Here is a 17,831-nt window from a genome sequence, read left to right on the forward strand (position 1 = left end):
CTCCGTTAAGGGGGGGGAGGGGCGCGGCATGGATACTGCTGACCGGAGGAGGGGGTATTTAGGCGGGACCCGGGCAGGGTACCTTGCCTTGGCCACATTACTACATGCAGCAGTGGTAATGGAAAGCGATCGAGAGCAGCAGCAGCGGCAGAAGCAAGGGCAGCAGCGGCAAACATCACTGCCGCCCCTGGATGACCTTCGGCAGGTCAAACAGAAAAAGAAAGGGTCCCGTGACAGTAATGCGGGACGAAGTGTCCAGTCCACTCGTAAGAGCTCCTCCAGGCAGACAGGAGCATCGACCGAAAGAAATCCCCCTCGTTCTCCGGTACTTGATTGTGGCACTGGTAAGTGATCTTCGTGAAAGTTCACTCAGTGACGGGACCCCCCTTCTGTGTTTTTCTTTTTCTAGGGAAAAAAAGCTACAAGTAAAAATAAGCATAGGGAATGCGCACTCTGTGCATGCCCATTACCGGACGCGTGCCTCAAAAGATTGTGCCCCCCCTGTATTCAGCAGACGGTGGCAGAAGAGTCGCCTGCAGTAGCGGCGAGTTTGAGAGACATTGTCAGGGTAGAAATGAGGGAAACCCTAAAGTCCTTGTCTCAGCCACAAAGTCTAAGGGGCGAGGTCCCGGGGGAGTCTGATTCCTTGGTAGAGTGGAGAAAAAGCAGAGACTCCCAGGCTTCATCTCCCTCGTCCTCCTCAGGAGAAGAGGACTCGGGGCGATTTTGTCTGCCTCTTGTCCGGGTAGACAAGCTGGTCAAAGCAGTCAGAGGGACAATGGAGGTAGAGGAGCCTAAACCCCATTTATCCATGCAGGATGTCATGTTCGGTGGGCTGGAACAGAGGAAGCGGAGAGTCTTTCCGTTAAATCAAAAGATACAGGATCTGATCCACAGAGAGTGGAAAAAACCGGACAAAAGAGGGTCGCTACCACCAGCCCTCAAAAGGAGATACCCCTTCGACGATCCAGCAGTAAGTTCTTGGGACAGAGCCCCCAAATTAGACGCTGCCATTGCGAAGGCATCAAAAAAATCCTCGCTCCCCTTTGAGGACATGGGATCCCTTAAAGATCCCTTAGACAGGAAAGCTGATACTTTCCTGAAAAACACCTGGGAGATAGCGGCCGGGTCCTTAAGACCAGCAGTGGCTTCAACGTGCACGGCCAGGTCCATGATGGTCTGGTTGGACCAGTTGGAGTCACAACTAAAACAGGGTACATCAAGACAGACAATTCTTGGGGCCCTACCGACCATCCAAGAGGGAGCAGCCTTCCTGGCAGATGCCTCAGCGGATGCAGTGAGAATGGCCGCCAGAGCAGCAGGTCTCTCTAACGCAGCTCGCAGAGCCCTGTGGCTAAAGTGCTGGCAGGGAGACATCCAGTCCAGAGCAAAGCTCTGTGCGATTCCATGTGAGGGCGAATATTTGTTTGGAACTGTCCTAGACGCGCTGCTTGAAAAGGCGGGGGACGACAAGAAAAGATTCCCAAACCTTTCATCAGCGTCCTACCGTCGCCCATTTGGTAGAAGGAGATTTGGCCAGGGGAGAAGGCGCAACTCTTCGCCTGTTAGAGATCGACCCAGATGGGAAGACAGAAGGAGACGAGGTACGGGCTATATGTTTACACGCTCGTCGAGAGATCAAAAGAAACCAAATCAATGACTAGCGGTTCCCGTGGGGGGTAGACTGTCATCCTTCTTCCCGGCATGGTCACAGATTACGAATAGTGACTGGGCGCGTAAGGTAATATCCACCGGGCTTAGGCTGGAATTTACCCAGATCCCGCGGGACACCTTTAAACTGACCCCCTTAAGATCTTCTCATCTCGAACAAGCGGCTTTAGAAGCGGAAGTCTTGAGCCTATGTCAGAAAAATGTCCTGGTAGAGGTTCCAGAGGCTGAAAGGGGAAGAGGGTTTTACTCTCCCCTGTTTCTAATCCAGAAACCTGATAACGCATTCAGAACGATTATAAACCTTCGTTCCCTTAACGAGTTTTTGATTAATCATACATTCAAAATGGAGTCCATTAATACAACAATAAAAATATTGTTTAAAGGTTTTTTTTATGGCAGTCATAGATTTGAAAGACGCGTACTATCATGTACCTATCCATACAGACTTCCAGCAGTTCCTGAGGGTGGCAGTTTCAGTAGAGGGCACAGTACGTCATTTTCAGTATAGAGCCCTTCCCTTTGGTCTCTCGGCAGCACCCAGGGTTTTTACAAAGTTAGTGGCCGAAGTTATGGCTCACTTACGAGAGGTTGACGTCTTAATCATTCCATATTTAGACGATTTCTTGATTGTAGGAAAATCGGTGGGTCATTGTAAATCCCAGATAGAAAAAGCTAGATCCAGGTTAGAAAACCTGGGATGGATTTTAAACTACGAGAAATCCCGACTCCAGCCCTTAAAAATACAGAAATTTTTAGGGTTGATACTAAATTCAGACACTCAGCGGTGCCTGCTACCACTAGATAAATTACAAAATATACAGGAGCAGGTTCTTCGGGCAATGGATAATCCATCTATGACCCTCAGACAGGCCATGTCCCTGTTAGGTTCTCTAACTTCATGCATCCCAGCAGTAAGGTGGGCACAGTTCCATACCAGAACCCTTCAAAACGACGTCTTGATTAATAGCAGGGCCCTTGGAGGCTCCTTACAGGGTCGGATGTGTCTAAGCCCCTCAACTGTTACATCACTGAGATGGTGGCTTGAGAGCGAGAACCTAGCGTCAGGGGTGCCCTGGATAACACAGATAACCCGTATTATAACCACAGACGCAAGTTCCTTCGGTTGGGGAGCCCATATGGGGGACATAGTGGTACAGGGCCAGTGGGATTCTAATTCTGAAATCTCATCCAACCAGAGAGAACTATTGGCGATAGAGCGGGCAGTCAAGAAACTCATTATCTACCTGCAGGGCCATCATGTGAGGATACACTCGGACAACCAGGTAGCGGTAGCATATGTCAACCACCAAGGTGGAACCCGCTCCAGCGCTCTGATGCAGATAACAGAACGGCTCCTCCAGATAGCAGAGAGAAATTGTCTATCTTTGACTGCGCTCCACATCAGCGGAAAGGACAATGTAAGAGCAGACTTTTTAAGCCGCAAGGCTCTAAGACAAGGAGAATGGGCTTTGAACAAAGATATTTACCGCCAGATTGTCCGCAGATGGGGCCAGCCAGAGGTAGACCTCTTTGCCACCAGAAAAAACAGAAAAGAAAGATTGTTCTGCTCTCTGAACCCCAGGGAAAATCCCCTGGCGGTGGATGCCCTACTGATAAGATGGGATTTTTCTCTGACATACGCCTTCCCACCATTGAATCTTCTTCCTCTGGTAGTCGGGAAGATCAGAGAGGATCAGGCAAGAGTCATACTGATTGCCCCCTTTTGGCCCAGGAGGACCTGGTTCGAGTGGTTGAGGACCATGTCGGTAGGCGATCCCTGGGTACTGCCGAACCTTCCGGATCTCCTCTACCAGGGGCCAGTCAGCCACCCACAAGTAGCGGGACTTCATTTGACGGCGTGGTATTTGAAAGGTCACTATTAAAAAATAGAGGGTTCTCCAAGAACTTAATTGACACCCTCCTAAGAAGCAGAAAATTAACCACCACTAATATCTATGCTAGGACCTGGAAACGCTTCCTGTCCACCTTTCACTTTGACGTCAGAGATGGAATTCCCACGAAACATATTCTGGAATTTCTCCAGAAAGGTTTCGAATTGGGTTTCTCCACAAGTACGCTAAAAGTACAAGTTTCAGCCTTAGGGGCCCTGTTTGCAGCTGATATTGCAAAGGATTATTGGGTAGCAAGGTTCATCAGAGCAGCGGCCAGATCGAGACCTATACACAAAGACAGATGCGTACCATGGGACTTAAACTTAGTCCTTACAGCCATGACAGAAAGTCCGTTTGAACCTTTAGATTCCGCCTCACTAAAGATTATATCTCTTAAGACAGCATTCCTGGTAGCAATAACATCCGCGCGTAGGGTGAGCAATATACAGGCACTTTCCAGATTGCCTCCTTACACAGAGTTCTTACAGGATAGAGTGATCCTAAGGCCAGATCCAGCATACCTTCCCAAGGTAGCAACACAATTCCACAGGACACAGGAGATAGTTCTGCCTTCCTTCCTCCCTAACCCAACCAACCCTAAAGAGCAGAAACTCCAGGCGTTAGATATTAGAAGATGCTTACTGACATATTTAGCAGCCACGGATCCTTGGAAGAAGGAGAACGCATTATTCCTATCCTTCCAAGGTTCCAGGAAAGGATACAGAGTATCAAAACGCACATTAGCAAGGTGGATTAGGGAGGCTATCTCTCTTGCCTACACAGCAGGTGGCGGTCCGGCTCCACAGAACCTGAGGGCACATTCCACTCGGGCCATGGCATCATCCTGGGCGGAGAGATCTGGAGTATCAATTGATCAAATATGTAAGGCGGCCACCTGGTCATCTCCTTCCACCTTTTTTAACCACTATCGGTTAGACATGGGTGCCTCCTCAGACCTCACCTTCGGGCTAAGGGTGCTGCAGGCTGTAGTCCCTCCCTAAGTTAGTTTACATCTCTGTAATTCTCTCGTGGTGCTGTCATGGGAGTCCGAATAAAGTATTAAGTTACGTACCGGTAACGGTATTTTTCGGAGGCCCATGACAGCACCCTTAGTTCCCTCCCTTGTTCACATATAGGGGTGCACTCCTTAGAAGATTGTTCATAGAATCACCTTATGTGGGAGATGGTATGGAATAATTCTGTTAAATAGGGTAGATAGGTTGTATATATCATATGTTGTGTACTAACCATGGTAGCCTCTCAAGCTCTGTAATCCAACTGATGCGTGGGAGAGGTGCCGCCCTTTTTGTATCTGTAGGTTTCCTGTTCCTATAGGGCGGATCCCCTCTCTCGTGGTGCTGTCATGGGCCTCCGAAAAATACCGTTACCGGTACGTAACTTAATACTATCGTACCTGGAGAGCTTTCTTTTCTTGGTGCGAATCTCATGGACAAGTCCCACTCCCTTATTCCCTCCCGAAGGTACTAGATTTTCTTCAATCGGGCCTAGATGCCAAGCTATCCTTAAGTTCGCTTAATAGTCAGGTGTCGGCGCTTTCAGTCCTTTTTCAAAAGCGCATTGCTATTAAACCGCAAGTAAGGACTTTCATCCAGGGAGTTTCCCGATTGGTTCCTCCCTACAAACGTCCGCTGGATACGTGGGACCTCAATCTGGTCCTGACAGCATTGCAAGCTCCACTCTTCGAACCTCTTAGAGGAGTTCCACTCTACATTCTGTCTCAGAAAGTGGTTTTTCTAGTGGCGATCACCTCGTTACGCAGAGTGTCGGAATTGTCAGCACTTTCCTGCAGATGGCCTTTCCTAGCCTTTCACCAGGACAAGGTGGTTCTCCGCACGGTACCATCCTTCCTTCCGAAGGTCGTGTCCAACTTTCACCTTAATGAAGAGATTTCACTGCCTTCCCTTTGCCCGGTTCCGGTTCATAGAGTGGAGAAGGCTCTGCATACACTTGACCTCGTCAGAGCATTGCGGATTTACGTGTCCAGGACTGCACCTTTCCGGAAATCTGATTCCCTCTTCATTCTTCCGGAAGGTAGTCGCAAGGGGTTGCCGGCTTCCAAGGCTACCCTTGCCAGGTGGATCAAGTCCACCATACATGAGGCCTACCGACTTAACAGTTCCCCTCTTCCGGCCGGTATCACGGCACACTCTACACGGGCAGTAGGGGCCTCCTGGGCCATTCGGCATCAGGCTTCGGCACAACAAGTGTGCAAGGCGGCCACTTGGACTAGCCTACACACGTTTATGAAACACTACAGTGTTCATACCCAGTCCTCAGCGGATGCGAGCCTGGGTAGGCTGGTTCTGCAGGCGGCAGTACCCCAAGTCTAGGGGACTGTCAGCACAATATTCGTCCACTGCTTCCCACCCAGGGACTGCTTTGGGACGTCCCAAGGTTCTGTGTCCCCCAATTAGGCGACAGAGTAAAGGAGATTTTTGTGTACTCACCGTAAAATCTCTTTCTCTTAGCCTTTAATTGGGGGACACAGCTCCCACCCTGTTGCCCTTACGGGCCGTTGTTTCCTGTTGAGTTCTCATATTGTTCTTTGAGCTCGTACATAGTAGCCTTCTTACAGGCATGGTTATGTTATTTGGTTACGTTCCTCCTTATGCTTTGGCACAAAACTGGAGAAGGCTGACGCCGTCCAGGGGTGTATACTGCAGAGGAGGAGCCAAAGTTAATCTTTTTCAGATTTTGCATAGTGTCGCCTCCTAGTGGACAGCAGCATAACACCCAAGGTTCTGTGTCCCCCAATTAAAGGCTAAGAGAAAGAGATTTTACGGTGAGTACACAAAAATCTCCTTTTCTGGGCTTGTCTTTGAAAAAGCTATTTTTTTTTTTGTGGGGGGGATTCTGCTGACGGATTCACTGTAAATTCTTTCACAGCACTGTAAATATTGCCGACATGAAGCATTGTTGGTGCCGAGACCAGTCATTGTAAAAGTCTCCTGTTCTTTACTTCCTCCTAGTAATGGGATTTGCTGCTGCTAATCTCACGTACAATTAGATTAATTTGGAGGAATAGATGCCCAGTTCCGAAATCTGCTCGTTCCACCTACGTCCAGTAATTAATTTTAGCATGTTCATGTTGATTTCAAGGGCTCTAATGACATTAACACGACAGTTACAACCTAATGTCTTCCAGGCTTCTTCCCTCCCCGCCTACCCCTTAATGTCCTGCTGGCTAATAGTATATTTGTGGATGCTGCAAAAATGGAATTATTACACACATTAATGTCGACTACCTCTTCATCTCCTGTCTAATGATATACATTCCACTGGAGGCAGTTCTGATTATGGATATTCTGAAAATTCCTTTAATGATTCATTCACAGACACTTGTATTAATCGATTGTTGTGTGTTATGTTACATTAGGGGAATAAGCAGCAGCTAAGTTAAAAGGGATTGACCAGGCATGGGGTACAAGTTTGCAGTCATTCTATATATCTGCAGTCTTGTTAGTCCTCACAACGTAAATATGCCAGTGCAGGAGCGTGTGACAGCAAGTTTGCGATTTTCATACATGCGGTCACATTCCGACTAGACGTACGTGGCATCACTCAGTTCATGTGTATTAAGCTTGGCAGGACAAGTCTAGTCGTAATGTGGCCTGAAGTATGCAAATCAGATACTCTAGGTCAGATAGGCGCCCACTCTCCGTGCCGGCACCGGAGACTCCTAACAGTGTGGTCTCTGAGGAATTCTGCAGTCAAAGTGACCACAGACTTGTACCCTAAGCTTATACAACCCCTTTAAGAAGGCCCAGGCCTCTGTGGATGGCAGCTTTTTTTTTTTGTTTGTTTTCTTTCCTTACTTACTCTCTTGCCTGCTTTCATTCTTTCTGTAGGAGACCAGGCCAGAAACTTCTTCCTGCAGTCTGGACTGCACCCGCCTGTACTTGCACAGATCTGGTGAGTATCCTCGGCAGGGTCCTTCTGCTCAAGAGCACAAGCTTAATATGTCATTCATGACTGTTATCGAGGGCACTCTGGGCAATAACTGTAGATTCAGCCTCTGGCCGAAGTTATGAAGGGGGTTGTCCGCTACTTGGATGTTGATGTCCTATCCTTGGTGGAAGGTCGACAAAGGGGCTCCCTGCCCAATCTGCTGCGTGCTGAGGCGGACGGATATAAATATTGCGTGGAGTCAAGATGCCGTGGTGCAGAACACTTTCTGGTGCTCATTCCCTGATATTGCAGAGCAGGATCAATAGGAGCTGAGCTGCAATACCCAAAAATGGCCTGAGCCGTGGTTTTCTGGCTCCATACAATGTTTACATCCGCTGATAGGCGGAGTGGCTGGTAGTGACGAGCGAGCCTGCTCAGGTAAGGTGTTATCTGCCATGCTCGAGTGCTAATAGAGCATCTTCGGCGTGCTCTTATGCTATGTTAGAGTCCCCACAGCTGCATGTCTCGTTGCCGTTCAATTGTCACAACACATACAGGGATTGCCTAACAATCAGACGATCCCTACATGTGTTGTGGCTGTCGAGCAGGCGCAAGACATGCAGCCGCCGGGACGCGAACATGGTATTAGATCACACTGAAGATGCTCTATTAGCACTCAAGCATGTCAGATAACACCTCATCTGAGCACGCTCACTCATCACTAGTAGCTGCGTAAACACCAATATGACATTGATTATCTGTCCTTAGTATAAACCATCATTGCCTAAGTAGTGGACAGCCCCTATTAAAGCAGAAGTATTCCAGATACCCCCTGCTAGGCTACTTTGTGTATTGCCCATGTTGACAATTGGGATGTTCTTAGTAGCATTACTTAGTTTTCATCTACAACAGCCATGACGAATATCTTCCCTACCCGATGCAGAGACTGCTTTTTTATTCCTCTGAGGAGAGGAAGTTGCATATGGCTGTCATTTATTTTCCTGCAGAGCAAATGGATTGTGCATTTTCTTTGCTATTAGGGGGTAAAGTTGGAAGGTCTTTGGCGGCACCGCTTCTGATGTGTAAGACGCATTTACATTGGGCAGTTTTCTGCTCACAAGTAAATCTGTGCTTTAGGCTGTGGGCCCACGTAGCGTTTTAAAACGCTCACTAAAAACCGGACTCCTTCCCAGAAATCGCGCGTTTTTTTCCACGCGATTTTGCCGCGATTTTCGCCTGCGATATTCAAGCACTTTCCAAGCGATTTGAAGCATCGCTTGGAAAGTGATTGACAGGTTGGTCACACTCGTCAAACATAGTGTTTGACAAGTGTGACCAGGTTTTTACTATTGAGGCCGCCTATGCGGCATCAATAGTAAATGATAGGATGTTAAAATGCTAAAAAAAAAATAAAAAATCGGGGTATATTTACCTTCCGGCGTCCCGCGCTGCATTCCCGGGCCTCAGCGTTCCCAGTAATGCCTTGCGAGACCTGTGATGACGTAGTCTCGCGTTGCTATGGCGATCTCGCGAGACCACGTCATTACAGGGCCTTGCCGCAAGGCATTACTGGGAACGCTTAGGCCGGGAATGCAGCGCGGGACATCGGAAGGTAAATATACCCCGATTTTTTATTTTTTATTCTTTTTTTTACAGGGGTATGGTACCCAGGGCCTGGAGGACAGTGTCCTCTCCTCCACACCGTGGGTACCAACCGCACATGAGACGCTTAACTTCCCGCATGGTGGGCATAGCCACATGCGGGAAGTAAGCGATTCTCATGCATTCCTATGGGTGCGGAATCGCGGCAATTCTTTGCTATTCCGCACAAAAGAATGAGCATGCTGCGATTTTTTCCGCGATGCGATTCCGCCGCGGAAAAAATCGCAGCATTAGCACAGCATGTGCGGAATGCCATAGGAATGCATGGGGGGCATTCTGTACACGATTTTTAAGCGTTTTCGCGCCGAAAATCGCGGCAAAAACGCTTGAAAATCGCCACGTGGGCGCATAGCCTTAAAAAGAGTGGATAAAACAATCGTAAGTTTGCTCTGATCCCAAACAGCAGGCATGTAGTCGACAGCACATTATTCCCTGTTTACCCGTGGCGGTGTGCTGCCGACTCTGGATCACAAGTGGCATTAGATCGTGAGTCAGTCACCATTTTGCTGGTTGTCAGCTGACTGCCACCATGTTTGCACTAGAGCAATAATTGTTGGACAACATTTTTTTTGCCTATTATTGGTCCGTAAAAGGGCCAGGGCCTAGAGACTTAAAGGGAACCTGTCACCAGGTTTGGCCGATACACCGCCTTTCAGGGCTTAACTACATCAACACCCATCAGACCGGACCGCCCTGCAGGTCAGTATAATAAAACTTATTTTTCTTATCTTTCAGGTCAGATCGGGGACTTATCTACAGCATTACAGAATGCTGTAGATAAGCCCTGAAAGGCGGTGGCCGTATCTTATATCGACCAAACCTGGTGACAGATTCCCTTTAATACCACCGAGTACAGGAAAGAATGTGGCCGCAGAGCCCCGGTATTGTCCCTGGCGCTCGCTGATCCGGTGACGGGTACAGTGTTGCCCCCCTCGCACAGCTGGGGCTCTTGTAGGATTTCCCTGAAGCCCCATCTGAGGCTTCTCTGTCTGATCACTAAATTGTCCAGGGTTTTCCACACTCCGCCTGTTACTGCTCCTGACCGGCCCAATGTGTTTATTCTCCCCGAGAGATAAGTGAGATTCTGTCTCTTCCGCTTCCAAGACTTTACATCTCCAATCTTTTGCTCATGAATGTATTTCTGCTCTCATTAAAATAGTGGTTTAGCCCTCTACTGGGAACCGGGCCAAGGATCTGCTGAAATCTGCCTTACATGAGATGAATTGTGCTGGCACACTGTAACGGCTTTCAGAGCGGCGTAATGGGGGACGGCGCTGATGGGTGATATGGACGTGAATAAATCAGAATTAAAGGAGGACGTGGAGCGATCATCCACCGTCACCGTCATCTAATGCTGCTAAAATAAGAGCTCGTAATAGCCTTTTCTAGGATCGTCCCCATAATAGTCGGCCGGATTTGTGCTTCTGAAACATGGATCATGCTTTGCTCACAATACCTGGCCGGATATTCTTGGAGCTAAAAATCCTTTATGCAATTTGGGTTTTATAAAAAACCTTGCACTGTTTGCAGCCTCTATGTTGCACTGTCTGTTGTTGGCTGCAGAATGAGTTAAATGAGAATCCGTCAGTGAGCTCTTAGGATGAGGCTCTGACTTTTTCCTGAGCTTCTCAGGGCTGATTTATGACCACAGAACACATTAGTTGACTGTGAAAATTCTTAAAGGAATTCAATTGTAATTCCACAATTGTTTTTTAGGTTTTATTTTTGCAGAGCTCCCTGATTTGGCAGTATAATTCTCCATCTCTGTACGATTGCAGCAGTACCAAACTTAGTCTTTTTTTTTTTTTTCTTTTCCATCAAAGAAAATTTGAAATTCATAAAAATATTTGTTTTTTTGCTTCTCACGTTCCGAGATCCTTAACATTTTAATTTTGTGGTTAATGAAACTGTGCGGGCTTTTTTATTTCTGCAACCTGAGCTGATCTCATTGATTACGTTTTTGGCTTCTCCTCTTATTGCATTCTTTTTTTTCTCCATGGTGTTGTGGCAACTGGGAAAAATACATTTATGCCTTTTTTGATTTTTTTTTTTTTTCGTTATATACCCCTTGTGTGTCCATACCCCCCGCTGGTCTGGATTTGAGGATGTACAGTTACCCGGAGGAGATGGACGCCTGTTTTCTGCTTTCGTCATTTCTAGATTATGCTCCTACCTCTCCTCCTGGCAGCATTACGTATGTGCGGTTACAGCATTTTCACAATGTCTGTTTTCTCAGTTTTTCAGCATCATATTCATATCAAAACTGATAACTTGCTGGTCCCAGCGTCAGACTCTACCGCACCTGTTCTGATCCCAAGAAAGGGGCACCGCAGAGCCCCCTTCTGAATGGGGTCATGAACGGACATCTGCACCATTGGCTCCATTCATTCTCTGTAGGGCTGGTGGAAAAATCCGAGCACCGAACTCAATCTCCGGCAGTCCCATAGAAAATAAAGTGGTCGTATGTATGTCCGTCCACCGCCCTGTCCAAGACACTCAGTGGTCGGATCCCCACCAAATTGGCCTAGCCTATGAATAATTGATAATGCTTAAAGGTTGAAATAACCCTTTACTCTGTCGCCTCATTGGGGGACACAGAACCATGGGTGTTATGCTGCTGTCCACTAGGAGGCGACACTATACATAATCTGAAAAAGATTAACTATGGCTCCTCCTCTGCAGTATACACCCCTGGACGGCGTCAGCCTTCTCCAGTTTTTGCTTAGTGTCGCATAGGAGGCACACCTAAAGATTTTTTTCCCTTTTTTATTTTTTTCCGTTTTTTTCCTGACGGACTACAGATGAAGAAAAATGGGTCTCCTGCGAGACCCCCGGCATGGCTCCTTCCTCGGCCCCTATTATAGGGTGCCCAGTTGAAGTTGAGGTGGCTATTCCCCATGTCGCTCCTTCCCCAGTCCCTCGGGTATTGGTTCGAAGTAGAGACCCCCCCTCCTTCCCCAATTCCCTTGGGTTCTGGGTTGAGGTCGAGGCAAGGATGAAGCCCCCTGATGGTGAAAGCAGCACCCTCCCTAATCCCCCTCTGGGGGCATTAGGTTGAGACCCCTCAGGTAGGGCCTGTACCAGGCAGCATTCTGCAGCTCCAAAGCCAGGGACCTCCAGCCCAGCTGCGGGCTCCTGTAGGGGCCGGGGAGAGTGCACGCAGGCATAGCACACACAGACACAGGGCTCCTGTGCCCCTGTCTCTGCTGCAGCGCCAGCTCCATAGCACTTCAGGGGGACCCCTCACAGGGCCCCGCTCCTGTTACTAGCCCCACCGCTATCCTGCCTTTAGATCCGGGGGGGTCTGGTTCATATCCGACCCCCTCAAGGACATCCGCGCCGGCCTAGAGCCCTTCTGGACATCAGACTTCAAATTTAGACCGCGGCTTCGGCCTAGCTGAAGCCGCCGCCTCCTCCCCGCCCCCCCGTGTGACAAATATGACACCTTACAGTGTCCTAGAAGGGGCGGATCGAGACAGGGCAAGTTTTTACATAGCTCTGCGTGCCCTTTTCAGCTCCGCCCACCTTCCTCTTCCTCCTCGTCCTCTCAGCGGCCATTTCTGGGTCAGAATTGCTGCAGGAGAAGGCATTGTGACATCAGCAGCACGTCAGCCAGTCTCCGGGGGGCACAGGACTGTGAATCTTCGGCGCTGGACCTAGGGGCACACTGGTCGGGTAAGATCACAGCTGGGTTTTCTTACTCGGCTGTGAATCCATATTCCCTATAAGGCTCCCCTATAGGTTTCCCCTGTAGAGCCCTCTGCATAGCCCGCCCTTCTGCACTCGGTGCAATATGCCGGGCTCAAGGTACAAGAGAACCAGGCAGGACTTATTTTATGCATTCTGCACAGCCTGTAAAACCACTCTCCCCAGTGGCAGCACGTACCCGCACTGCCGGGATTGTATCCAAAATACTGGGTCAGAACCCCAAGAGGCTCCTACCAATGCTTCAGCATCTGCTACCACGCCGGAATGGGCTACTCAAATGTCGCAGTCTATGACGCAGTCCATAGATAACCTGACCTTCACATTACTCCAGGCTCTGCAGGGTCATGTCTCGGCTATGAGCGTTACCCAGCAAAGGGACAGCTCCACTCAGGGACAGGCCGTTTCTGGCTCTCCCAGACGTAAGCGGACCCACAGGTCGCGTTCATCTGCGTCATCCCATAGCACACGGTCATCCCCCTCTAGGGAGAGACACCGTAGTTCCAGGTCACCTAGACCGTCCCCTACTAGGGACAGACAACGCAGATCTCCACAGCGATCCCCGACCACAGGAGACCTCCGCCCCAGTTCGCCCACCAGGGAACGCCTCAGCGATACACAGGATTCGGAAGGCATCTGTGACTCCGACTCAGACAACGAAAAGGAGACGTCTCTAGTCCCCGGTACCCCTAGCAATGCAGCGCTAGTTGAGGACATTATCTCTTCCATCCATCGGGTGCTGGACATTTCTGATACACCCCCGGAAACCCCAGAACACAAGATTTGCTTTGAAGGTGTTCTGAAACCACCTAAGGTCTTCTCTAATCACCCGGAATTTCAGGCGATACTTACTAAGCAGTTTTCGCAGCCCGAGGAGAAATTCACCAATCGCAAATATTTGGAGGCAAGGTACCCTTTCCCACAGAAGGACTCCAAGGAGTGGACAGATCAGCCCGAAGTGGACCCTCCAGTCTCTAGGCTAGCAGCACCAGACCCTCCTGTCACTGCCAGATAGCTCAACCCTTAGATACGCAGCAGACCGGCAGGTAGAACGCATGACTCGTTCAATTTTCGAAGCGGCACGGGCCTCCCTGGCTCCCACGTTCGCTTCAGTCTGGGTGGCCAAAGCCATTCTGGCTTGGGCCAAAAATTTGCAGGATGGCCTCCAAGCTTCCAATCCTGAGCTGTCGGACCAAGCGGTTCAAATAGCAGTGGTAGCATATTACATGCTTCATGCAGCTCTGGATTCCGCAAGAGGTGTAGCGGGAATAGCATCAAACGCCATCACAATCCGGCGTATCCTTTGGCTACGGGAATGGAAAGCGGACGCGGCCTCGAAAAAGTCCCTCACACACCTCCCGTACCTCAGTGGGCGACTTTTCGGTGAAAATTTGGACACAATGATATCCAATGCCACTGGGGGGAAGAGTACCTCTCTCCCTCAACTAAGATCTAAACGCACGTTCAAAAGGCGTAACCAAACACGATTCCGATCCTTTCGGAATTCTTCAGGCTGGTCCGTCTCGCGTCCAGCACAAAATCATAACCGCTCTCCACGCAGGGACAACCCACGGGCGGCACAGAGGCCGGAAAGGACCTGGCAGCAGAAAGCAGGCCAGGCAAAGCCCAAAGGAGGAAAACCTCAGACTTTCTCCTCATCATGACTCACGAACTCCGGAAGACACCCCACCCGTAGGCGGACGACTTTTACTCTTTCAGCAAGTCTGGCTGCCTATTACAGAAGACAGGTGGGTCAGGGAAATAGTGTCTTCCGGATACAAGATAGAGTTCACTTCCAGCCCACCGAACCGGTTATTCCTCTCTGTTTCCCCAAAGCCGCCAGACAAGGCTCGTGCCTTCCGCCACGCGGTTTCCTCCCTCCTTCAAGCTGGAGTCATAGTACCGGTTCTCGCTTCCGAGTGTTCTACTCCAATCTATTTGTAGTCCCCAAAAAAGGAGGCAGCGTACGGCCCATACTGGACCTGAAACAACTCAACAAATATGTACGGGTTCGTCATTTCCGCATGGAGTCCCTTCGGTCCATCATTGCGTCCATGGAGCAGGGAGAATTTCTCGCCTCCATAGACATACAGGACGCATACCTGCACATACCGATTGCTCCCGCACATCAAAGATTTGTCAGGTTTGCTATCGACCAGGATCACTACCAGTTCGTGGCTCTCCCGTTTGGACTCGCTACGGCTCCCAGGACGTTTACAAAAATCATGGCAGCCACCTTGGACGTTCTACACTCCAGAGGCATAGTAGTCGTGCCATACCTGGACGACCTTCTTATCAAGGCTCCCACCTTCAAGGACTGTGAGGTCAGCGTTTCAATCACAATCAACACTGAGTCGCCTTGGCTGGTTAGTCAACTTGCAAAAGTCATCGACTACCCCGAGTCAGTGTCTGACATTCCTGGGGATGCTATTCGACACCTCCAGGGACAAGGCACTGGCTCTCCGTCTGGGAGTTCGCATACTCCGCAATCCCCCCCGATCTCTCCGGTTTGCCATGAGAGTCCTCGGCAGGATGGCAGCAGCAATGGAGGCTGTACCATTTGCCCAGTTTCACCTCAGACCCCTTCAACTAGCCATCCTCAAGTCCTGGGACAGGAATCCTTTCTCCCTCGACAGGGAGTTCCGGCTAACATCGAAAACCAGAAGGTCCCTTCACAGGTGGCTCAAGCCAACCTCGCTTGCAAGGGGAAAATCCTTTCTCTCAGGTCAATGGAAGGTTCTGACCACCGACGCAAGCCTGACAGGTTGGGGTGCGGTGCACTTACATCACAGGGCACAAGGCAAGTGGTCAACACTGGAAGCGACCATGCCCATCAATGTCCTGGAGATTCGGGCCATCTTCCTGGCACTGAGAGCCTTTCATCACTTGCTGGCAGCCTCTCATATCAGAGTACAGTCGAACAATGCCACGGCAGTGGCATATGTGAATCATCAAAGCGGAACCCGCAGTACCCAGGCGATGAGGGAAGTTGCACATATCCTCCACTGGGCGGAAGACACTAGGTCGGTACTCTCTGCGGTCCACATTCCGGGTGTGGACAACTGGGAAGCCGACTTCCTCAGCAGACAAGGAATGGACTCGAGGGAGTGGTCTCTCCATCCCGAAATTTTTCACCAGATCTGCCGTCGCTGGGGGACCCCGGACGTGGACCTAATGGCATCCCATCTCTGCCAAGGTCTCCAACTTCATCGCCAGGACAAGCGATCTGCCGTCGCTCGGAGCAGATGCCCTGGTTCAGGACTGGACCCAGTTCCAGCTTCTGTACATTTTTCCACCCCTCCCTCTGATCTCCAGAGTCGTGAGGAAGATCAAACAAGAGGGAGTTCCAACCATGCTGATCGCGCCAGACTGGCCCAGACGTACATGGTACGCCGACATTGTACAACTTAAAGCAGACTCCCCCTGGCGTCTCCCCGACCGCCCCGATCTTCTGTCACAAGGCCCGTTCTACTACCAGAACTCAGGGGCTCTCAATTTGACGGCGTGGCCCTTGAGACCTGGGTTCTAGCTCAGGCAGGGCTTTCACCGGACGTCATTAAGACCATGATCAGGGCACTGAAGCCAGCCTCCGCCAAGATTTATTACCGTACCTGGAGAACTTTCTTTACCTGGTGCGAATCTCATGGCCAGATTCCACTCCCTTATTCCCTCCCAAAGGTACTTGGTTTTCTTCAATCGGGCCTGGACGCCAGGCTATCCCTAGGCTCGCTTAAGAGCCAGGTGTCAGCGCTCTCAGTGCTTTTCCAGAGGCGCATTGCTAACAAGCCGCAAGTAAGGACTTTTCCCCAAGGAGTTTCCCGATTAATTCCCCCCTACAAACGTCCACTGGAAACGTGGGACCTCAACCTGGTTCTGACAGCATTGCAGGCACCACCTTTCAAACCCCTTAAGGAAGTCCCACTCCGCATTCTATCACAGAAGGTGGTTTTTCTGGTGGCAATCACCTCGCTACGCAGGGTGTCTGAATTGTCAGCACTCTCCTGCAGATGGCCCTTCCTGGCCTTTCACTAGGACAAGGTGGTTCTCCGTACAGTCCCATTCTTCCTTCCGAAGGTTGTGTCCAACTTCCACCTCAATGAGGAAATTTCACTGCCATCCCTTTGCCCAGTTCCGGTTCATAGAGTGGAGAAGGCTCTGCATATGCTTGACCTCGTCAGGGCATTGTGTATATACGTGTCTAGGACTGCGCCCTTCCGGAAGTCTGATTCCCTTTTCCTTCTTCCGGAAGGCGTTCGCATGGGTCTGCTGGCTTCCAAAGCTACCCTTGCCAGGTGGATCAAGTCCACCATACAAGAGGCTTACCGCCTTAACAATTCTCCTCTTCCGGCCGGTATCACGGTACACTCTACGCGGGCGGTAGGGGCCTCCTGAGCCATTCGGCACCAGGCTTCGGCACAACAGGTGTGTAAGGCGGCCACTTGGACTAGCCTACACACGTTTACGAAACACTATAGAGTTCATACCCAGTCCTCAGCGGACGTGAGCCTGGGTAGACGGGTTCTGCAGGCGGTGGTGCTCCAAGTTTAGGGACCTGTCAGCACAATATTCGTCCATTGCTTCCCACGCAGGGACTGCTTTGGGACGTCCCATGGTTCTGTGTCCCCCCAATGAGGCGACAGAGTAAAGGAGATTTTTGTGTACTCACCGTAAAATCTCTTTCTCTTAGCCTCTAATTGGGGGACACAGCTCCCACCCTGTTGCCCTTACGGGCCGTTGTTATGGTTGAGTTCTCATATTGTTCTTTGAGCTCGTACATAGTGGCCTTCTTACAGGCATGGTTATGTTGTTTCTGTTATGTTCCTCCTAATGCTTTTGCACAAAACTGGAGAAGGCTGACGCCGTCCAGGGGTGTATACTGCAGAGGAGGAGCCATAGTTAATCTTTTTCAGATTATGCATAGTGTTGCCTCCTAGTGGACAGCAGCATAACACCCTTGGTTCTGTGTCCCCCAATTAGAGTCTAAGAGAGATT

At 49.9% G+C, this 17,831-nt stretch overlaps 1 protein-coding gene across 4 annotated transcripts in view; it reads left to right on the plus strand.

The window, feature by feature from the left end:
- ITSN1 (intersectin 1) overlaps positions 1-17,831 on the plus strand; it is a 158,947-nt gene that overhangs the window by 31,243 nt on the left and 109,873 nt on the right. For all 4 annotated transcript variants that reach the window (XM_073584618.1, XM_073584619.1, XM_073584620.1 and 1 more), the window contains exon 4: positions 7,433-7,496. In XM_073584618.1, coding sequence (XP_073440719.1) covers positions 7,433-7,496 — 64 coding nt within the window. The remainder of the gene's footprint in view (positions 1-7,432; positions 7,497-17,831) is intronic.

This window comes from Dendrobates tinctorius, unplaced genomic scaffold (genome assembly GCF_039654945.1).
Source record: "Dendrobates tinctorius isolate UK_male_01 unplaced genomic scaffold, ASM3965494v1 ptg000084l, whole genome shotgun sequence".
NCBI classification, from domain to species: Eukaryota; Metazoa; Chordata; class Amphibia; order Anura; family Dendrobatidae; genus Dendrobates; species Dendrobates tinctorius.